This window comes from Coenobita brevimanus, chromosome 11, assembly GCF_032717465.1.
Source record: "Coenobita brevimanus isolate Jiangsu-jjx chromosome 11, ASM3271746v2, whole genome shotgun sequence".
Classification (NCBI taxonomy): domain Eukaryota; kingdom Metazoa; phylum Arthropoda; class Malacostraca; order Decapoda; family Coenobitidae; genus Coenobita; species Coenobita brevimanus.
In genome coordinates this window covers 11,506,618-11,531,142 of record NC_136964.1, presented here as the reverse complement: position 1 = coordinate 11,531,142, position 24,525 = coordinate 11,506,618, and the positions used below count along the sequence as shown (strand labels likewise).

Here is a 24,525-nt window from a genome sequence, read left to right as displayed (position 1 = left end):
GGTGACACTAAAAAACTCCTTACCCGATAATCCTTTCAGTATCATGTCATCTTTTCTTAATTTTATTCCCGCTACCATTAGACTCATTATATTTAAAGGAACAGAATGAATCACTAAAGAAGAGATGCTACAGGATGACAATGTAATATCTCTTCCATAAACATTTATTATATTATTTTATTTATTTATTTATTTTTGTTATTACTGTGTATGTTACTGATGCAAATTACATCAATTTAAAAATATATAAATAACAGAAAGAGAGAGAGAGAGAGAGAGAGAGAGAATGTGTGTGTGTGTGTGTGTGTGTGTGTGTGTGTGTATGTGCTTTAAGGTGTAATATATAACTTACTATGAAGGAGGCAACACAAAGCTCCTTCTGCCATCTAAAATACAATCTCATATACACAGCAGTTATGGAAGCTCCCAAACACCTCTTCCTTACTGATTTATTTTTTGATACGGCTGCCTAATATTGTTTTGTACCTTATTTATGAAGAGTAAGGTGATATTAGAATGATTCAAGTAACAGAGAAGGGAATGCCTGGGTGATAAGCAAAATAAGTCACTTAGGAAGAAGAGTTAGGGGGGCTTCCTACCCCAACGAGAGTACAAACCAAGAGACAACCCCTAAACTGAAAATAATCGTCCATAGGTAGCGAGGATAAACTGTTAAAAGATGGCAATATAATGAATAGATTAAATGCCATATATCTGAACCAGCTTCAAAAATAAAATGGCATACACTGGCACTGAAATGAAGGACGTAACGGCTATTTCCAAAAATTTACTTAACCTTGCAATCATCATAATTTAGACCCTAACTCACAATTAAAAATAGGGTGAGGAAGAAAGAGAGAGAGAGAGAGAGAGAGAGAGAGAGAGAGAGAGAATATTAACAGAACATCCATAAAAACCACACACACCCATACAGGCCATACACACACCAAAAAAACAAACACACTCATCATTACCATCATCATCATCCAATCCTATGTTACCCCATAGGCAGTGTGGAAACCCAGGGCTAGGCAAGTTGGTCCTGACATTTAAGATGAGAGTGACAAGTCTCACTCATCCCTGAGTGAAATTACATAAGCAATAACTCCACCCACCCCTTGGATATAAACTTTTACAAGCTCAATCCGATTGGAGTGCCGCAATAACCCACTAAACCACCAGGCGCCATAATTTGATTATATGGCTACCACCCAGCTTAGTAAACGGTTCCCCAGTGTACAGGAAACCATTTGGCTTGTCACTCAGTGTAGAGTCACCCATAGGCAGAAGGAACAATAAAGAATGAAGGAAAGACAGACAAAAGTGGTAGTGTAAAGTTAACCATAGGCAGAAGGCCGAGGAAATAATGATGTAAAGAAAGACAGAAGAGGAAGGAAGAAAAGAAGGAAGGAGAGGAAAGGACCCATACACACTCACACAAACAATATACAGCCACACACCCTCACATATACCATACACGCACCATCCATACACTCACACAAACCATACACCCACACAAACCATACACATCCACACAAACCATATATACCCACACAAACCATATACACCCAGCCAAACCATACACATCCAAACAAACCATACATATCCACACAAACCATACATATCCACACAAACCATACACTCACACAAACTGTATACACTCACATAAACCATACACATCCACACAAACCATACACACCCATACATCTTCCATCATCTTTCTTCTCTGAGTCAATATACTCATTCCTCAACTCATTCATCTCTCTTTTGGACTATGATAAAATTTGTATACACTCTTCTCACTCACTCTGGCACAATCAACTTAGCAGAAAGAATCCCTACACAGTCAAAAGGTTAAAAAGAGAGATTGTAACCCGTTCCAAGGTCGAGTTAGGTATTATTAGTGATGGTGAGGTTTAGGCAACATCTTTAGGCTAATTATAATACCCAAGGGTTAACTGATGCCAATTGTTGCTATTACTTTGCCAATACTGAACTCTGAAGCTGGTTAAAACAATATGGCTTTAAAATTCTAATTACTTTTTCAGGAGATACACCCAACAAAAAAAGTATTAAGTCCCTGGGGTTAACAATCACAAAATAAGGAAATACCTCAAACACAGATGAATCTATTAATAAGCTAAATTTCATACTATACAAAATATTATACTGTGCCCTTTATATAATTCTGAGTATTATCAGTCCATCAGTCAATCTTGTGCTACCCAGTTAGGTACACAGAGGTGAACATACTAAAATTAATACTGTGTTTAAATTTAGCATCTGGCAGCCCATGCATAAATAATTTTTTCATTCTTACATTTCCCAAAACTATAATGCAGTAAGGCATAATACTTTTAACAGGGTGTACTCTTACAAAACCTCACTGTATACAACTAACATATTTTAAACACAAAGATGGCTGAAAAGGCTACATGTAAACATTATCCTTTGTGTAGGCCTGAAAAAAATTGTGTATGTGGCTTTCAGAAAACACAAATTTTCCTATTAATACTTGGGTGAACAAAATAAACATTCATGCATTTCAGGACTAAATATGCTGTACACTGTATGCATATTATCATCTTTAACAGGCACATCTACTTGGGTTTATGCATTAATGCTTTATATATCGTCAATGAAATCATAAACACAGGAAATGGGGTCTTAATACGATGCTTATATAGTCTACGTTTATAATACTTAACAGTAAACCACCACACATCTCAAACACATAAGCCTAAGTTTTTATACCATTATCTCTAATTCCACTATGATCCTACACTGTTATATTTCATGTTGTCTAATTCCAAGAGTATTCAATTATGAAGTATACAAGCCAGCTGAGGTCACAAGGATTTTCTACTCAACATTTTTCTAAATTCTCAATTTTCTTTTCCTTAGCTGTATCTTCTGACCTCCAAACATATATAAAAAAAACTCAATTTATTAGTCTTATTTTGTAATATTTTTCTGACCTCCACATACATCTTAAATTTCCCTCCACCTAAAAATATTGTCTTTTCTCCTGATCATATTGTTTCACCGTCATCATTACTTTCCATGTCACTTTGAAGCTTTTTTCCCTAAACAGCATGTTTCCCCCCCCCCCATCTCCTCAGGTAAACAATTGATATTAAGATTTAATTTACGAGCAAGAAAAGTCATAAAAATAACACCTAGTCCTTAATCACCCTTGTATAGGAGGACACGTCAAGGTTAAATAAGCCCACAACACCAAATGGAAAGTGGCCAGTGTACACTTGATCACCTTCAAATTTAATGCTATGGACTGTTACCCTATCCTTGGCCTCCTATACAGGTGGGCCCCATTATACCTGCATCTGCTGTACGAGACACCCATGATAAGAGAATGGGCAATTTTGACCCTAATTCAGTGATGCGAGCAGAGTCCATTAGCCTAACCCTATTTTCCTCACAAGTTATGTACTCCATTATACGCATTTCACAAGCCCTCATTCTCAATCCGATATATGAGTTTCGTGGTCCCCCCACCCCTGTTCTTTGATCTGATATATGAGTCTCCGCTATCTGAGTAGTCCGCCATTAACACATCCCACTCGTATAATGGGACCCTCCCATACTTCACAAGGAATAACATAAAAATCTTGAAGGAAAACATAAGCAAGCTAAATAAAACATAAAATAATGTTCCTGGAAGTTGAACAGAAGACGGTGAAAGTGGTCAATCAACAGGTAAGGCATCGGCAGCACCATATGGACGCACGCCGGTCACTCGGGATGACCCTGCAAACTTACTCCTTCTGGGAATTTACAGAGTAATTCTCCCACACACAGTTCCAAATATATTTTTTTCAGCATTACATTTAACTCTTTAACAAAGTTTTTACCCATTTTCTGATTATTAAATTATCCTTCCTTGTCATGAACCCATGTTTTCTAGGGTGCAATATTTGGTTATATATCTTTTGGGGCACTAAACTAAATTTTCCTCAATTGATAGTTCTGAAACTTAACCTTAGCTCCCAGGTTTAATAAAAAGCTTTCTGAATCGTGAATGTAACTTCTCACATATCGATATTCCAATTACTCCATGTTTTGCAATTCTTACACATATTCCTAACAAGTTTCCATAAATTTCTGCTTGTAGTTCCTATGGACACGCCCTCAATACAGCTAAACATTTGTGCATTACTGACAATTCCACCATATCTAATACTAATCCTAGTAGTATTTCTTTTTAATCAGAATACAAATCCCCCATTTACATATCCTACTTCATGTGGCACCAATTACATCAGCGAGATATTTTCATCCTATTCCACAAGCAATTGTTCTAAATGCAGAAGCTCAGGGAGTGTGCGCCAAACAATCTATGGGTACAGCATTTAAGACATCTACAGCATGCATGACTGGACCCTAAAAGTGCTTGAAACAATGAAAAACAAAAATGAAAAAGAAAAAACCTGGCTCCACTTTCACCAAAAAAAAAATATACTCAAAAAAATACTACCCAATTTCAGAGATGAACTTTTAACCCTTTCAATCCAATAATGTTTTTTCTACTTTATTCCTGTTACTTTCAGATAATTTTACTCAGTTTTGCAGATGTTTTAAACTGGAGGGGTCAGGTATTGCCTCCATGTTCACTCTGACTGTCAGGGAGCTCTACTAAACTGAATAAAATAATCTTGAGGTAGCTGTTGTTGTTGACCCAGACTCACTTAGACATGAACTTGGTGAACTGCAGGCTGAAGTTGCCCTTCTCCTGCAGTCCACCATCCCCCTCTTGGGGAACAGGGAAGGAGCTGAGGGAAGTCAGAACTGACAGCAGAGCTGCCCTGTGATGGCCTCCCTCTCCAGGAAGAACAAAATAAAAAACCCATAATCAGATTGAACAGGTTACGATAATGAAGTGTAAAATAAGTCGGTCTCCATTATGACTGTATACACTAATGCCACTTTTTGTTAATGGTTACAAGTCTGGGGATTCTTTATGGATGTGGGAGAAGATAGATGCATATGGGCACAGACACACCTGCCAGAAACATGTGACTGATAAGAGAAAACAAGGCACAATGTTCCACCTAAGGTTCACACTTTGTTATGAAAGCAATAGTGACCCTGTGCTTCATTTCATCGTGTTAATCACTTGCTTCAATCAGGCGTGTGCGCACCCTAAGGCAAATGTGTACATTAACTCTCTGACTGCAACGCACTTCATTCCGGAATATGTCAGACAATTTTACCAAACCTGTGGAAGCCTAATCTGTGAAGACAAAAGATTACCTCACCTAACACCAAGGCTGAAAATTAATAACTCTGCATTTAATTTGGGTTAGTTAGATTTTATCAAGCATAGTGAAACCTTCCACTATGGAGAAGCTTGAGTTATATCATGGCTATGAATTTGTTACTTGGGAGGGAAAGAACTGCTGCCTTGTACAAGGGAACTCCCATGAGTGGAGTCACAGGGTGAGTGAGGCTGTGCATTGCCGAGACATCAACCCCACATGAGTAAGTAAGATGGCACTGCACATTACTCTAGCCAAAGCAAGATTATTTTATTTGGCTCAATGCCAGGTGAATCAAGTTGAATCCCGGGTGAGTCTAGTTACGCGGCAGCCAGAGGGTTAAACCAAAACAACAACAAATGAGTGTCTATGGCAGCTTTAGGGTTACGATGGGGCGGTGGCTCCCTATTAAGAACTCTGAGGCACACACAGTCAACACCTCAAACACGGCACACAGAAAAAATGGCTAAAGCTAGTGTAAAACACAAATGTATGGTATTCATTTTAAGAACTTCTTTGCTGATTCATAAACTAAAGCCTTAAAAATATACCATTAATAATACTGGAAATACAAGTCACGGTACCAGGAATTTTGGCTGAATATCCAAAAATACCACAAATTTAAGGTACATGTTATGGTAAAAATGATTTCTGGAAGAGTACTCAAATACCCAATATTCTTAAATATTATACCAGATTTTCTCAGCAAAACTCTTCAAAAATGGCTCACTATATCTGCAACAAGGAGTGAATCAACAAGGAAAGCAAGTCTGTTTTCCCATTAGTTTGTATCAAGCAAGGTTTGCAGCAAGACTCAGCACAGTCAGCACCGATTAACATTAAAAAATCACCCAATCTTTAACCCTTTCCACAACATTAAAAAAGGTGTTGTCATAATGAACGAGGCTGACGGAAACTAAATCAAATCTCTACACAACAGGAGACCCTAAATAACTGGATGTAATCAATGAGTAGTATGATTAAAACTGATGGGTTACCAATAAGAGTCTAACTTCATTATAAGGTTAATTTGAATACATTTACCTGGTTAGGAAAGTTCAAGAAAGTGATCATACTGTACAAATCTCCATACTTACTCTGGTTATCAACACATATTATACACCTTTAGATCATATTTTTGTGACTGATAGGGTAATTTCTGCAAAGCCCCTCAGTCAGAAAAAGCTTATTTTATTATAATCAAGATAACACTGGATGAGTCTACTTGGCTTAGGAGAGACCTGTGCGACCGTAAAGGGTTAAAGTTATATGAGCGCGTTAGAAATATGCGGACTGTGCTGGAGTCTTAAGGCAAGCATTTATCTGCTCCCCTGGGGTACACACAGACACAGATACACAGACTGAAGGCAACTCAGCTCCGAGGAGTGTGAGAGAGACAAAGCGGTAAAGAGGCCGATCACAGATTCACTAGGGGGAAAGATGCTTTATCCAAAAATGCCAATGATGACAACACCACCACTGCCACTGCGATTCATGTGTCTTTCACGGTGACAGATGGAGGCAGTTGCTACACTGGCCACAAATTTAGCACTACACCTGATCACCTTAAAAATTTAGCACTTTCAGCAGTACTATGAACTTGCTATTGGATCTCTGAATAGTACTGTTAACCTGGTATTTATGATTTCCAATGTTAACTTAGCATTCAAGACAGTTGAACAGTAGTTAACTTATCATTTTAAACCTTAACCTAGCTATAAATGAGCAATTACATACTTCAATCATAATACTTTGGTCATAAGCTACGGGATATCAGAGGACACTTATGGCTGTGTGATTAAAACTGAGTACAAGGAGGCCTGAGAAAGTCTCCAAAATTTCAAGTCAATTTTAGAATATCTGTGAGAATAAGAAACGGCTCGAGAGCATTCCCCATTGCATGACAAACTGCAATGAGGTATGACGGCCAGATATCCTTTTTCTCAACATGTATTCCACAACATCAGTACAATGCCAACTTTATTACATCCTTGCTAATGGCAGATGGTTTTACTAAGCTTATGGGAAGGAACTGTTGGACAAAATGGCTTAACGCTCTCCTTCATGCCCCAGATTCCAAGAGGTCCATCTAAAACTGAAAATCACTCTGTCCTGGCAAGAATGAATAAAAGACACTGGCACGTGTTCTCATAGGTTGAAGAAGCTTACTAACATCTCTTTCTCCGCGATTTATTTTTGGATATGGCTGGTTAACAGCCTTTTGTGTGTTATTTTTGCAAAGTATGGTGATATTAGAAGGATTTTTATAGCATAGAATAGGACAGTGAGGTGTAACAAGTAAAATAAATTGCTTAAGAAGAGGTGTCAGGGAGTTTCCTTAACCAATGAGCATAACACCAATTGTACTAAAAACCTGAAGCTTCCCCACACCCACCCATTCTCAGTTTTAAGCAGACGGGCCTGAAATGTTTATATCCTAGTTAATATAGCACCCAGACCTTAAAAATAAATACTCAGTCATTATCACATACCAATGACCCTATTCTCATCTTTTTAGGAAATTCTCTTGCACGTCTTCTATTCAACTTTAAATATGCCTCATATTTTTCTGCTTGTGATATAACTGCTTTAATTTTAAGAACACCTGTTCATCATATTAATATTGATCTATCTGTCTATCTATTGGCAGATGCTTTAGTCACAAAAGAAGTGGCAAAAATTTAATAACCTCAACAACACCCTTGCAGCCAAATGGCAGAGGGCAGGATGGCATGGAGGTGATTTGTTTGTGGCCACTCCTTACAGGATTAAGGCATCTGACAACAGATAGACAGACAGAAAGATAAATGGACAGACAGATAGACAGATGGATATGAGGAAAGATCAATACTACTATGATTAACTTGTGTTCTTGCTTTTATTAATGTAAATGTATTGATATGAAAAGGGAATAAATAATTATCAACCCAACTCTATTTCTCAGTCCTGAGATGAGGTGAGGTGACAACATAAATAACATGGAAGAATACAGAAGTGAAGCTTGTATATCAATCTACCAAGTCAGAAGTGCTAGACATTCTCCTAAACTGAAGAGCTTAGGGTCCATAATGCATTTCTGTACTACACAGGAATACTGCAGACACAGCTGGGGCAAATTTTAAAAACTGTTTTCTTGGTTTAGGGTGAGTGCAATACAAGTGCCCAGCACGGGTGGACTCCAATACTACGTTCTTTATAGAAGTGTAAGAAAGAATATACTGCACTGAGGATTAGCTGTTGCTGTTATTAAATACTTTTGGACATTTTTATAACTGCTGCAAATAATACAACACACAGAGGAAAGCAGTAGTAGTAGTATACTGTAGTAGGGTAACCCCAGTCTGTCTGGCTGAGCAGACCCATCAACTGCATGCATGCACTTGCCACAGCAGGGCCATCCCATGCAGTGAACAGATCCTCCCTTGCAGTGGAGAGCGCCCACAGCAAGGAGCAGGGAAGTGTGAAGGTTTAGTTCCTGGATGGATGCTGCATTTGCATCTCCCCACCCAATCAACAGTGGCACCACAGCAGACTCCACATCACTACTACTACTACAACATAAGGGTAAAATAAACAGCAAAAGAATAGCAATCATGAAGAAAGATATACAATCTGAATGTTATAGAAATATGAACGATGTCATGACAACCATACCATTTAGGTAGGACGAACGCTTGCTGATGACACACTCACAGTAACAACCAAACCACGAAAACGACAGCTGTCCGGCCAAGAACCCTTCAGTACCAGGACATCAAACATTGTATTCTTGCTAATGCCAGACAATTATATACAGCTTAAGGAAAGTTTTCACATCTAAAGGGGCCAATGGAGATCACCCCCTTCAATTAATGAATTTTTTCTTCTTAACAGAAGATGACCAAAAGAAGGAAAAACAAACTGAGAGAGAGAGAGAGAGAGAAAAAAAAAAAATCCATATGCTAGATTATACTGTAAATGTTGTCCATTCCAATCCCTAAATTGTACATAATCATCCAGGGGCAGCAAGAATAGAGAGGATGCCAAGGTACTGACAAGGACAGATGTAAATAAATGGTGAATAACTACAGAATAAGGCCTGTCTGCAGTATTCCATGCAAGCACAGTATACATACATCATTCAACAGCTCTCATGAACAGAAAAATGAATGAAACAAGGAGGTATATTCCGTGAACTTAAAAGGGCCTCTCTGTAATCTCATCCCAATCAGTTTAAATCAGCATATGACAAGTTAATATCACCCTGTATGTTACTTGAGGCAATTAGGTTGATATGCCAGTGATATGAGAAGCATAGGCAAGAATATGTATGGGTGATAGAGGCAAATTCACTAACGAAGAGATGTTACTACTCAAATACCTCTCCCTTAGTAACTTCTTTTCCACATTACATCCGGATAGGTTCTCATATATATCTCCTCAACAATGACACCACTTACATAAATAAAATACAACAGAATACCAACTTCTTTTGTGATGAGATGATTTTTAATTTTCACTCTTTAACCTCCAGACAATTTTATATAGCCTTTGGAGACTCTAATTTGAAGTTAATGGATAAAAGAAAATGAGTTTTTAATCCATCAACTACCATACACCTCTCTGAAGCTTAGTACGATTGTCTGGTGGTAGCAAGAATAAAATGTGAGATTAAAATATATGGTGTCATTTTACGAATATCCACCAGCCACAAACTGGAATAAACCACTGAGGAGGAGATGCCAGGGAGCCTCTCAAATACACAGGAATACAATCCTTAATAACATGATCTCATATATACGTCACTCTCAGTAAGACACAACAATGAACAAAAATCTGAAAGAAGGAACTGTGAAGGTAACATCAATAATTAATCAGGCAAGAGACTAATATATGTGAAGTAGTTCTGATGGAAATAAATGAATAAATGCAAGTTTACGCTACTTTACAATAACAAGTTAATGAGCTGTTAAGAAAAAATAAGAGAGTATTTTCCTTCAAAATACTATCCTACTGTGATATATTACTTTTGGCTTACTTTATAGCTAACCTGTGCATTGGCAAAGACCAAATTTATTTCAAGATCATGAACTTTAAACTGCTATCTGTATCAAGAAACATCTGTGCAAAATGGCAGTACTTAATTTCAGTATCTTTAGAACTTAGAAAAAACTTTAAATGAATAATTTTTGTAGCAACAGCTTCTGAAGTTTGTGAAAATATTTGTACATTTTGCAAAGTTTTAGTGAATGAATAAGGGAAAATATGAAGGACTTAAAATCACTGTGCTCTATAACTGATATCATAAATAACCTAATGACTGAAAAGGAATAAGGAAAGCTAAAAAGATCTGAAGAATGAATACATGTCAAAATCTAGGTAATGGATAAATCTGAGGCTATCAAACTCTAAACACTGGGACATCCGAGCAATGCCCCAGTGAGTGGGTAACCAGGGATAAGGACCAGTGAGAGAGCGTAAAGGAGGCAAACCCCGAGCGTGTTCTCACCTGACTCTCGACAAGCATAGCCATGTCCATAAACATGTCATGCAGCTCTCTGATGGAAGTTTCTAGCTTGACGATGTCCGCATGTCTGGCCTCGATATCGGCCAAGGTCTGCTTGGCTTGCTGCGTTTCCATGATGATCTGTTGACAAGGCATAGTTATCATCACTGTTGTTTGTAGTATTGATCATCACCAACTGAGTCATTAGCAGCCCTCTCATCATATTATTACTGTTACTGACTGTTGCCAACAGAGTTATCTTCATCATCATCTTTATTAACTCTTATCATCATCACAATCAACAACATACATCATTCTTACTACTGTCATCATTATCACTGTCCTAACCATCACCACCAACTCGTCATCACCATCATCAAAATCAACGATATACCTGTACACTTAATTTCTGCTGTTGTAATCATCCTCATCAACCATTCACTCATCATGCAACCCATAAAACACTGTAAACTGAACTACAAATATGGAGTAAAAACTACAGTGAAACTCAAAAACCAAAAACATGGGGTGACATACGATACTGAAACAAAACAAAGAAAATGAATGTGTATATTACTGGAATAATTAAGTCATCAATCAATGGTATAAATTTTGTTATAAAAATCAACATTACACATCATTATTAATATTACAAAAACCAACATCATCAACATCACTATCACTATCAGAATCATTATGCTAACACTGATAATCTTCCAACCTAATAATGATACTAGAGCTAAAAATTACCATGAACATAATGACCATATACTTACTGATAAAAAGGGTAGGTAGGAAAGAAACAATATCAACTTCAACTCTCGTCCCCGCCATTTGGCTGCCCTGCCCACAACTTACACCTCCTTCTCACATACATCTCTCTCTACTCCATGCATACATCCACACCATCCCTTCCAGTTAGGTATCACCAACATGATGTTAACTAAAGGATAATTGGGTGTCGTGTGAGGGCGTGATTTACCCCTTGTGTGAAGACGGCGGGGTTGCCCTGCTCCAACATGTCCTCCAACTCGTCACTCGTGGTGTTGCGCCCGGCTGTGGTGGGCAAGGGGGGGTCAGTGAATTAGTCCATTTGGCGTACTGTATTTACGTCAACGCTATAGTTGCCTCGAATAAATTAGTCTGTTTGGCATACTGTACTTACACCCTCCCTGTTCTTGCCATTATTATCAGTAACAGCATCACTTGCATAATAAATACTTTACAGAGCTGTTGCATGCAAGTTTAAAACCTTCAGAATGACCATAAATTACAGATATAATATTCTATCCCTAACTAGGTCTAAAATGCTGACAAATATTTACTCACTGAATGTATTTCTACATTCAAAAATTTGGTTGATAATCACATTAAGTAAATCAGCCAGAAGCTCTATGTATATTTAAAAAAAAAAAAAAAAAAAAAAAAAAAAAAAAAAAAAAGGGACTCCTCAATCATTACCAAACAAGAGTTAAAGTCACACAAAACTCCATATTGGTGTGTCTGATCACAGGATACAAAACATTCCCCATACACCACTCCAAGGCATCCTGCATCACACACAAACAACCATGACATCAAAAGTACTAACTGATCTCGAGCTGCCGCTGTATCCGCCCCTTGCAGCGCTCACGGTAGTCGGTCTGTGTGCGGTTGTATTCTGTCATCACCTCCACAAACTTACGGCTCAGCGTCGAGTGCTGGGTCTTCTTTATCCTCAAATCTGCACTCGCCTTGCTCACGTGTTCCTCGGTCTCTATACTCTGTTCAATGACTGGAAAAGGAAGAGAAAGCTATGATGATAATGGAGAGAATGTTATGAAGGAACAGGATATAATCTCATCACCCTAGCCCTACAATGCTTAATGCCTGTAATGGAACAACAATAAAAATAATTACCACCATCCTAAATTAATTCATCATCATCAACATAATGTTATGCTTCCTTTTATGCCCTCTGAACTTAAAACATATCTAATTTTACTTTAGGTAATGTTAGGAAAATAATTAAATTTAGATCACATGTCTGCACACTGGAGGGGTATGAAAGACTCACTCCTTCATCCTGGAAACTCTCTCTACAGCCTGACGCCTTAATCCCGTAAGGGATGGCCACAAACAAATCGCCTCCATGTCACCCTGCCCCCTGCCGTTTCACTGCCCTCCCCTAACTTACACCCCCCTCTCTAATATACCTCTCTACTCCATCCCTTCATCTGATCCTCAGACTGGAAACAACTAATATTTTCTTCTACCTAATGCTTGACGATTCTATGGAGCTTAAGCCTGACATCTGCAGCCTTCTGGGGTTACTGATTCCTCGTACTGCGGCAGGCCATGGTACAACTGGTTTCTCGTACCTACAATATATCTGTGTATTAAGCATTAGATATGGATAATTTCTCCAGGGACAGGCTGTGTATTGCAGAAAGAACTGCTCATTATGAGAGGCATCACATCAGCCCTACAAAATATCAGTTACTCTTTTACCTTGAGAGCAACACTTGACCCCCTGTGTTAGGTCTGTTGAGGCTGGCCACTACAGATCACTTAAATAGTCAGTCAACCCTATTATCTCTATATGAATGGGTTTGAGGAGAAAAAATACAGCTATACGGCACTGTAGGAGGGTAAATAAAGGCTGGAAGAAACACAGAAATATTAAGTGGGACAGGTGAACAGAAGAGGACGATAAGGAGAGAAAGCCTGGAGACAAGAAGGCCCCTTGTAGTCGCCTCTTACGACAAGCAGGGATACTGGGGAAGTATTCTTTACCCCCCTCCCCAGGGGAATGGAAAATAAATTAAAAAATATAAAAAAATCACCAAAATTAAAATTCTTATACATGGTTATGAATTATCTAAGGGGGGGGGAAAAAAAAAAAAAAAAAAAAAAAAAAATCATCCCCTCCCCCAAATACAAAATACTCATAAATGGTTATGGAGCTTTTAAAAACAAGAAAGAATTACATAATAAAAATTCTGATAAATGGCTATGAAGTAAATGGAAACAAAAGGCAAAGCAAAAAAATCAAAATTCTTATGGTTATGACCTATCTAGAGGGAAAAAAATCAACAACAACAACAAAAATCAAAATTCCCATAAATGGCTATGAAGTACAGTACCTAGAAAATATATAATGTCAACCAAACGAAAAAAGAAAAATTGTATACATGTAGTCATGGGGCACAGTACCTGTATCTGGAAATATAAACCATCTTCAGGTGTTTATCTACCAGGAAATAAGGAGGCAGACATGACTAACCTTTGAGTTTGTATCTGACTCTGTTGGCAGTTTTCTTGATGTCCGTCATCATGTCATCCAGCTCCTGTTTCACCTCTGTAAGGGAAGAGAACATCAGTGTTAAATGCGATGGCTATTCATGATTAGCGGGATAAGAAATAACAACACAAAAACAACAGAAGTAATATAGCAGTAGTGGTGGGGGTCGTAGTGTACCAGTTAATAGCAGAAATAATAACAATAAAAACAGTTAGTGGTAGATGGGGACGCTCACCATCCACTCATTCGATGTAGTGCTGCTCTCGGGTGACGGCCCTTTCCTCTCTTCCTTCCATCTTTCTTTCCATCCTCTTCTGTCATTCTTACCTCTTCCTTATGCCTACAGGTGACTCTACACTCCCTCTTCTGTCTTTTTTCCTTCATTCTTTCCTCTTCCTTCTGCCTATAGGTGATTCTACACTGAGTGACAAGCCAAAAGGTTTCCTGAACACTGGGAAACCATTTACTATGCTGGGTGGTAACCATATAACCAAATTATGACATCCAGTGGTTTACAGAGCAGGTGGCCACAAATGAATCACCTCCATGTCACCCTGCCCTCCACCATCAGGCTATCCTCTCTCCAACTCACATCCCCCTCTTTCATATCTCTTCTCCCTCTCCCTCCCTCCCTTCAGCTCATTCTTGGTCCCCCACTCCTCCTCCCCTCCACCTCATCACTCATTCTCCCCATATGGCATGAGTAACTATGCAAACACTGAATCACATCACTGGTGGGGTGGGGTACAGTAGGGTAGGTTAGGGCAGGTCAGGTCAGGGCAGGGCAGGGCAGGGCAGAGCATGGTAGGGTAGAGTAAGGTGGAGTAGAGTAGGGTGAAGTAGGGTAGGGTAGAGTAGTGCGGGGAAGAGAAGGGAAAGAGCGAAGTGAAATACGGGTAAAATGGTATACAAGAGGAAAGACACAAAGAAAAAAAAGAAGATAAAAGAAAGAGTAGAGAAAGGAATGGAGCAAGTGGACTGACAAAATAATATAGCAGAAGATTCTCTCTCTGTCTCATAATTATCTACCTCTTCCTCCTTCCCTCCCTTCCTATCTCCTTTTATCATTCTCTCTCACTCATAATTATCTACCCCTTCCTCCTTCATTCCTATCTACCTCCTCTAATCACTCACTCTCTCTCTCTTCATAATCTACCTCTTCCTCCTTCCCTCCCTTCCTCTCTCCTCTTACCTCTCTCTCTCTCTCTCTCCCTCTCCACTTACAAGCTCCTTCATTTCAATTCTAAATGAGGAGAAATGTGACTGAAAGTTGCATTTGTTGTGCTGATATGTTGACGTTATCTTGCACGCAACGTTGGCTGTCATGTACTTCCTTGTTCTCTCTCTCTCTCTCAAACACACACACACGCAAACTTGAAAGTCATGTTCTTCCTTGCTCTCTCTCTCTCTCGCATATACACACATAAACATGAAAGTCATGTTCTTCCTGTCTGTATATCTGTCTGTCTGTCTCTGTCTCTCTCTCAAATGTAAGCAACAAAAAATATACCACATCTCCAATATATATATGTATATATATATATATATATATATATATATATATATAGTATAGGGATAATCGATGGAGCAAGAGGCTGACTGACTGGACACCAAGAGATTGTAAGCGTAGCAGAAAAAGGCCAGACGGAAGATGGAGAGACAAGATAGAGAAATTTGCAGGGAAAACGTGGCAAAGATTGGCTCAGTCAAGGTATTCATGGAAAAGGTTGGGGAAGGCCTTTGTTCAGCAGTGGACTAGTTCTGGCTGATGATGATGATGATGATATAGGGTATACGTACTGTATGTAAGTGTATATATATATATATATATATATATATATATATATATATATATATATATCATCACCATCATCATCAGCCGTTTGAGTGTCCACTGCAGGACCAGCCTATTCCGACTGAAGTGGGGACGATACAGCCAATGTATCTCTACCAAGTGGCTTAGGCTGTCTGGTAGAGATTGTACTGTATGTAAGGTGAGAAGTGCTTGTAAGTGTGACTGTAGTGTTGGACTGGCTTTGGATGTGTGTGTAGTCTGTGAACCAAGTGTAATTGGCCCACGCAAGCCGACTGGGTGCAAGCATACTTTATAGCATGTGATACTAGTTCAACCACAGCATCCCTAATGTCTGCCAAAGCAGTACGTGGCAAGGTGAACATTCCCAAAGTTTATTACCCTAGCAGGGCACAAACCCTGGTTCTCCCATGTACGAAAACACACACTTTACCACTGTACCACAGAGGCTCCATACATATATATATATTCAAGGTGATGCAGGAGGGTTCTTAGCATTCTTTCCTTAGCGATTTACTTTTGCATATTTACACATTAACATTTTCTTGCATTTGCTCACATCAGTACACTTTCAGCACTGAATTAATAACATAGGATAATGAGGTGTAATATGCAAAATAAATAGCAAAGGAATAGGTGTTAAGTATCTCCAAAGGCAATTTATATGAGTTATGGCTTTATTAGGTTCTAAGTTTCACACCTGAGAGAGAGAGAGACCAAATGAGCATCCAAACCCTCTATAGAAAACAGGTGTCTCTGTTTACATAATGGTGGCTGCGTTTAAATGACACGGCCATGACAGGTGAGGTGAGGTGAGGTGAGGTGAGGTGAGGTGTGTGTGTGTATGTGTGTGTGTGTGTGTGTGTGTGTGTGTGTGTGTGTGTGTGTGTGTGTGTGTGTGAGGGAGGGGGTATTTTAGATACAAATGATGGTATACAAAAAATTATACTTCCATCAAAACAAATAAAGCATGACAAGGTAAATAAAACGGAAAATAAAGAAATAAAGAACGTATATCAGAAGCACCCAGAGGAGTTAATAATAATTCATGTAAATATTTTATGACCTCACTCTCCCCTATTCCCACTTTCTCTATTTTTCTCCATCCCACCCAACCCAACCTATTCCAATCCAACCCCTACCTACCCCAACCCAAGCCAGTCAAGCCCAATCCAATCCCAACCCACCCAATCCTCCCCAACCTTACTTTACCCTACCCAACCCATGCTAACCCAACCTTCCACTTACTCTCGTCTGTCTGAGGCGCTGAGAGAATTTCGCTGTGCTTTTTCTTGACTTCTTCCACATTGTTCTGTATCTTCTCGATCATCTCTCGAATCTCCTCCACCTGTAATGAGAGGAAGGGTACAGTCAGAGACAGATTTACTTTTACAGCTGCCTTTTACTCACACGCACACACACACAATATCATATATTTCCTTCTTTCCTCTCCTTCTCTCCCTCCCTGGGCAGTACCCTAACTTAATTACAACCCTTCCACATAAGGGGTGACCACCACATTGTTTCATTACACCATTGTCCACCACCACCACCACCACCACAACTACTACTAAAACCATCACTTACTTTCTGACCATTATTATTATGACTACAGTACCAATGCTTCTGCTAATGCTACTACTACTACTACAATAAGTACTACCAGCTCTATAACTACTACCAATATTACTCATTTCTGCTACTACCACTATCACTGCTACTACCAATATTACTATCGTTTCTGTTACTACTACTATTAATGCAGTTCTGTTACTACTACTGCCAATATTACTAAACGTACTAAACTACTGCCACTAATACTAGTACCACCACCACCATAACCACCACAACTACCACCATCTTCCACCATTGCTACCACCATCACCACAACTACCATAACCACCATCCATTTATCATTCTAAAAATATATGGGGTAAAATCCTGTCCTGAGAGAGAGAGAGAGAGAGAGAGAGAGAGAGGGGGGGGGGGAGGAGAAGGTGAAGAGGAGAGGAGAGGAAAAAAGAAGGAAATACTTGGTTAAAACATGAGTAAGGAGAAGGAAAGTGGTACAGGAGTGAGAGAGAACAGAGAAGAGAGGAGGAAAGGTACCGTAAGGGAAGAGAAGAGGAGAAGTATAAGGAAAGGAGAGAGGAGTTAGAAGTAATGGAGAGAGGGAGGGATGGGAACCATGAAGAGATGGGAAAGGGTAGTGATGGGGAAGGCGAAAAGGGGGGATGGAATGAACAAGAGGGGAGGGGAAGGGGGGGGGGAAACAAGAAGAGATGCAAAACAGAGAACACCTTTGACAGCCGCACTCACCCCTCACACACCCCAGAAACACCCAAGACGTACATGAGACACACCAACACCACTCCCCCCCCCCCCAAAAAAAAAAAAAAAAAAAAAAAACCCTCATACGTGTGATATTGATAAAACTCTACGGCTGCCACTCTCCAGATTTCATCCTCCAGAATGGTGCAGTGACTCAGTGTGTGTGTGAGTGACACAGTTGGGGACACGCTCTGGGTTTGGCAGAATGGAGGAGGGAGGGAGGGAGAGGGAGAGAGAGAGAGAGACAGAGGGGGGGGGCGACTATTGATTCGTGCACTCATTCAGCGGGTGGAGAGACGGAGGGGGGAAGGGGAAGAGAGAGAGGAGGATACATAGGGAAGGAGGGGGAGAGAGGAGTAGGAGGAGGGATGAGGAGGATGGACAGTGAGGGAGGAAAGGAGGAGAAGGATAGAGAGAGGAGGGGGAGGATAGACTGGGTGGTAGGAGAGGAGGGAGAGACGGGAGGGAGAAAGAGGGGGGCCAGACACCGTGACTATCACACACACACAAACACACATACACACACACACACACACACAGGCATACACATGAACACATCACACATTCATATATAATTCCCTCTCTCTCTCTCTCTCTCTCTCTCTCTCTCTCTCTCGCTCTCTCTCCAGGGCAGGTGGCAGCGGGACAAAGTTAGGTCAGGTCAGGAATTTAGAATAAATCAACTAAACGATAGGGTTAGGTAAAACTGGGATAGATAGGGAAGGCTAGGTTAGCTGTGTGTGTGTGTGTGTGTGTGTGTGTGTGTGTGTGTGTGTGTGTGTGTGTGTGTGCAAATATAACCACAACCAAAACTCTCACCACTCCAAATCACCCTCCCACATATACTCTTTAGTGTGTGTGTGTGTGTGTGTGTGTGTGTGTGTGTGTGCAAATAAAACCACAACCAAAACTCTCACCACTCCAAATCACCCTCCCACATATACTCTTTAATGTGTGAGTGTGTGTGTGTGTGTGTGTGTGTGTGTGTGTGTAAGCAAGACGCACAGCACTGCACATCACCCCCCCACATGTACTGCTCAGCACTTTGTAAACACCGCTAAGGACATCAGCGGGTGTTGGAGCCCCTCAGGGAAATAACAGGAGAGGGAGACTCAATCCGGCCGCGGGAGCATAATGGGTCTGACCTCTGGAATTCACTGTCTTAAACAATGTCAACACCAAGACCATTTTGCTTTACCCATGAAGGGGGAACCTGCAGCATCCACCCAAGAGTCAAACCACCTATTATTTCCCTCCTCCTCCTCCTCCTCATCATCATCATCATCACCATCACCACCACTTACAAAATTAACCAACAAAGAACCATAACTTTAATAAATAAAAAATATATTTAAAAAAGCATTTACCTGTTCTGTACTAAAAATCCCCAGACCATGTATTTTGGCAACTACAAAAGGGTCTGTTCGCTCCAACTCTCACGCTGAAAGACTCGCTCACTCTCTCACTTTCTTCTCTCTCTCTCTCTCTCTCTTCTACTCGATTCCACCTGACTCCACCTCCCTCTCTCTTTGTTATTTCCCTCCCCCACGCTGATATTCTCTCTCTCTCTCTCTGTCTGTCTCTCTCTCTCTCTCATATCCACCAAATCCCTTTTTCTTCTATCTTACATTTCTTCCCCTCCCTCTCTCTCCATCTTCACCCCTTCCCCTTTACTCTCTCTCTCTCTCTTTCTCTCTCTCAATCCATTTTCCTATAAGCTATCCTACATGACATGGACTGGGATGAATTAGGTCAAGTTAGAATAAGTTAGTCAGAATTGGTGTTAGGTTGGATAAAGTTATACTAGGTCAGGTCACGTAAGATTAGGCCATATTAGGTTAGATTAGGCGATGCTTACACTGGTTATGGTTAGGGAAGCATATCATATGACTTAATATCAGAGTCAAGTGAGGAAGACGAGAGAAGAAGGGAAAGGAGGGGGAAGAGAGGAGAGAAGAGACAAGAGAAGAGAAGAGAAGAGGAGAAGAGAGGAGAAGGAAAGGGAAGGGCTGGGAGAAGATACGTAAAAGAGAGAGAGAGAGAGAGAGAGAGAGAGAGAGAGAGACTAAAACAAGATCTAGGCCAAAATCCTCCTTCCAAATCTGATGTATTCTGATTTATTTTTTTGGTTTGGGATTCAAAAAAAAAGTCAATTATTTTTATTTATAGCCAGGTTGATAAATGGGTCAACCTTCCGATAATATGGTTTTATGAGAGAGAGAGAGAGAGAGAGAGAGAGACGTAATCAGAAATAATAACAAAAATCCTAAATAAAGAGAAGTTACCCCATCTATCCATCCATCTATCTATCTATCCATCTATCTATCTTATCCATCCATACATACGTACATAAATATATCTATCCATCCATCTCTCTCTCTATCCATCCATCCACCTAACCAACCATCCATCCATTCATCCCCACTTAACCACTCAGGCGTCATGGATATAATACAAGGCTAAATCGGCGGAGAGGGGTCGTTAAGGGAGAGGTCTGGTCTGGTTAGCCTCAGCCCAAGTCCCTGTGACATTTAGCTGTGGTCTTTTGTTGGGGTGAGGGGGTGGGAGGGAGGCATTAAAGTAGAGGTATTGGAGGGAGAGAGGGAGAGGGAGGATGAGGAGGAAATACACTAGAGAGGGTAGGGAGGGATGGTGAGTCAGATCAACACACACACACACACACACACACACACACACACACACACACATACACACACACACACACACACACAGGGGGGGAGGGAAACGGAGAGGAGATGGAAATTCGGATGGGCGAGCATCTCTCTCTCTCTCTCTCTCTCTCTCTCTCTCTCTCTCACACACACACACACACACACACACACACACATTGGCTCCTCTTTATCCGTCTAGGGAATCTGGCAGGAACGGACACACGGCTATTTTCGTACCTGTGTTCATCGTCATCATCACTGCCATCATCGTCACTATCTTCTGTTTCTGTTCATCATCATCATCATCACCACCACCATCATTATCAAGTCTGGTTTCCCTTTGCCAACATAATTAATCTGTAAATGCCTCCTAATGACGGCTATTACGGTCCAGCCTTCCCTAATGACTGCTATTGCACCCCTTCTGTTCTGTGACGTCATCCTTGTGTGTGATTAAGAAGGCATAACGACTGATTGTGTACGTGTGTGTGTGAATACATGAACGATATGTAGCTGTTTCTATGTATGTATGATGGAGTGTGTGTGTGTGTGTGTGTGTGTGTGTGTGTGTGTGTGTGTGTGTGTGTGTGTGTGTGTGTGTGTGTGTGTGTGTGTGTCCATAACTTTGTTTTCCTTGAAAGAATTTACAGGCTTCCATAGATTGGTTATTTGTTCCAAGCAAGCAAAATTATATATATAGTGAGAGAGAGAGAGAGAGAGAGAGAGAGAGAGAGAGAGAGAGAGAGAGAGAGAGAGAGAGGGTGACGGTGGACAGGAGAGAAACTGACGGGAGCTTTCCAAACTTTGAGACTAGGCCTAATGAAGGGGGCGTAGCCGGTGAAGAGGAGGAGGAGGAGGAAAGAATGTGGGGAGGAGGAAAGAAGAGGAGGAATGATAGTGAAGAGGAGGAGGAGGGGGAGAAAGAATTGAGAGGAGAGGAAGTGAGTGTAGAGAGAGAAGGAAGAGGAAGAAGGATGGGAAGAAGAGAGGAGGAGGAAGAAGAGGAGGGTACAGAGGGAGATGAGGATGAAGTTGAGGCGAGGAGAGGAGGATTGGAAGAGGGTAGGGGATGGAAGAGAGGAGAGAAGAGAAAGACAGAAGGATGAAAGGAAAAGGGTAAAGAGAGTGGAGGAATGGAAGGGAGGGAGAAGGTATGAGGGAGCGGAGGAGAAGGAGGGGGAGGAGATGCGAAGGAAGAGGGATTAAGGAAGAGAATGGGAGGAAACTGGGAAGGATAGAAGACTGTGAGGGGGAAAGGGAGGGGGAGAAAAGTTAATGCCAGAGAGAGAGAGAGAGAGAGAGAGAGAGAGAGAGTCAATTCAATTTAACTTGGCCCAGATTTTCGTCCTTTTGCAGCTTATTTCCCGAAGGTTCAGAATAAGACAACACTACGGCTCTACGTCCTTTCCATAGCACTTCTTCGTGACTAGCACTATATTCCGTTCTTGTTACAGCTCAGCATTCGATATGGTAATTTTACGCCAAGTTGCAGTGAAGAGAGTATAGATCTTCTGGGGTTAATTGCTACAGGTTATAATTAGGGTAACTACTCCATGGGTGCTGTTAAAGGCAAGGATAACATGGTAGGAAGCCTCCCTGTGTAAGGAAAGGGAGGGAGAAAGAGAAGAAGGGAAGGGAGGAGAGAGAGAAGGAGGGAGGAAGGAGGGAGAGGGAGGGAAGACAGGAGTAAGAGGGGGAAGGGAAGGAAGAAGGGAGGGGAGGGAGTAAAAGGATAGGGGGAGGGAAGGAGGGTGTGAGAGGGGAAGGGGAGGGAAGGTGGGATTAAGAGGGCATGGGGAGGGAAGAAAGGAGGGAAGAGGTGGAGAAGGAAGAGAGGGAAGGGGAAGGAGGGAGGGAGGAGAGAGAGGGAAGGGGAAGAAGGGGAGGGGGGGAGAGGAAGGGAAGGGGAAGGAGGGAGAGAGAGGGAAGGAGAAGGGAGGGAAGACGGGGAAGAGAGAGGGAGGCAGGAAGGAGGAGGGGAAGAGAGGGGGGGAGGAAAGAGTGGGGGGAAGGAGGGAGGGGGTAGAGAAAATAGGGTGGGGTGCAAAAATGAGCCGGGGACTTAAAGCAGACTGTTTGGAGCCCCACCAGGGACGCCTTCACGTGGTTGCACTGATATAACCCGCCGGATCCACTGCCTCGCTATAAAAACGTCCCTCAACTCTTTGGCCCCCTGACACCTCTTCCTAAGCGATTTATTCTTGCATATGGGTGGTTAACATCCTTTTGCCTGTCATTTATGCAGAGAATGGCGATAGAAAGGATTTGTGTAGAGGGGGACAATAAGGTGTAATACGCAAAATAAATCGCGTAGGAAAAGGTGTTAGGGGGATTCCTTCTCTGCTTCAAGGCCTTACACCACCAGGGTCGCCTTCACGCGGTGACACTGATATAACCTGGATAAATGCGTTTGTTGAGAGCAAGAATAAAACAATAGCCGCCATTACACACACACACACACACACACACACACACTCACATAATACTCAAACACACACACACACACACTAGATAATTTCCCCTATCCATCTATAACAAGAAATACTAAATATATGGTGCTGGTCACGAAGAAGTGCTGTGCAAATGATGCAGGGCCGCAGTACTGTCTTTGACATTGAACCAAGCGAAACAGGTGACGAAATGACGAAAATCTCAGCCAAGTCAAGAGTGAATGGACTATAGAAGGTAGAGGGGAGGGGAAGAAAGAAGAGAAGAGGAGAGAAGACAAGAAAGAGGAGTGGAGAAGAGAAAAAAGAGAGGAAAGGATAGGAGAGGAGAGGAGAGAGGATGGGAGAAGAGGAGAGGAGAGAACTGAACTGACGAGAGGAGAGAAAGGAAAGGTAAGGGGAGGAATGGGAGGAGGAGACAGGGAGAGAGAGGGCTGAGTTATCTGTTATAAGCGTGTTACTTCCCTTCTCCCTCTTCCCTCCCTCCCTTCCTCCCCATCCTCTTCCCTCCCCCCCTCCCTCCTTCCTACGGTCAATATTAGCCTCTTCTCGTTATGGGATTACTCACACACACACACACACACACACACACACACACACACACACACACACACACACACACACAGAAAGAGAGAGATATCTATTTATATCTTCCTAGTTTTTCACACATACACAAGTTACTCACACACACACACACACACACACACACACACACACACACACACACACACACCAAAGCGTGAGGCGGCTGGCGGGGGATAGAGAGCAAGGGGAACCACACACCTTTAACCAGACACATACCACGCACACGCATACACACACACACGCAAAGGAGCACTCACGCACACGAGTTACATACACGCAAGCGCATACCAGCTACTTATTACACGCACACAAACATACATCACGTGTAGACACGGGCGGATGTACATGCATTAGTCTACATGCATACACACAGGCCGAGGAGCGAAGATTACACACACACACACACACACACACACACACACACACACGTACATCCATGCATACACACCTCACATTATACTTCCTATGTATACCAGAAATATGCAATACAGATACCAGTTCACATCCACATCCATACACACGTACATGCCTCGTAAAATAACGAGTACACAGGTATAACTCACATGGCATACACACACACAGATGCACTACATACACGTACACACATATACCAGATACACACACAGATACACT

At 41.3% G+C, this 24,525-nt stretch overlaps 1 protein-coding gene across 1 annotated transcript in view; it reads right to left on the bottom strand.

The window, feature by feature from the left end:
* Syx1A (Syntaxin 1A) overlaps window positions 1-24,525 on the bottom strand; it is a 102,091-nt gene that overhangs the window by 12,760 nt on the left and 64,806 nt on the right. The window contains exons 3-7 of the mRNA XM_080282080.1: window positions 17,106-17,205; window positions 14,027-14,101; window positions 12,353-12,535; window positions 11,744-11,817; window positions 10,765-10,902 (exon numbers count right to left, since the gene is read on the bottom strand). Of these exons, the coding sequence (XP_080138206.1) occupies window positions 10,765-10,902; window positions 11,744-11,817; window positions 12,353-12,535; window positions 14,027-14,101; window positions 17,106-17,205 (570 nt within the window). The remainder of the gene's footprint in view (window positions 1-10,764; window positions 10,903-11,743; window positions 11,818-12,352; window positions 12,536-14,026; window positions 14,102-17,105; window positions 17,206-24,525) is intronic.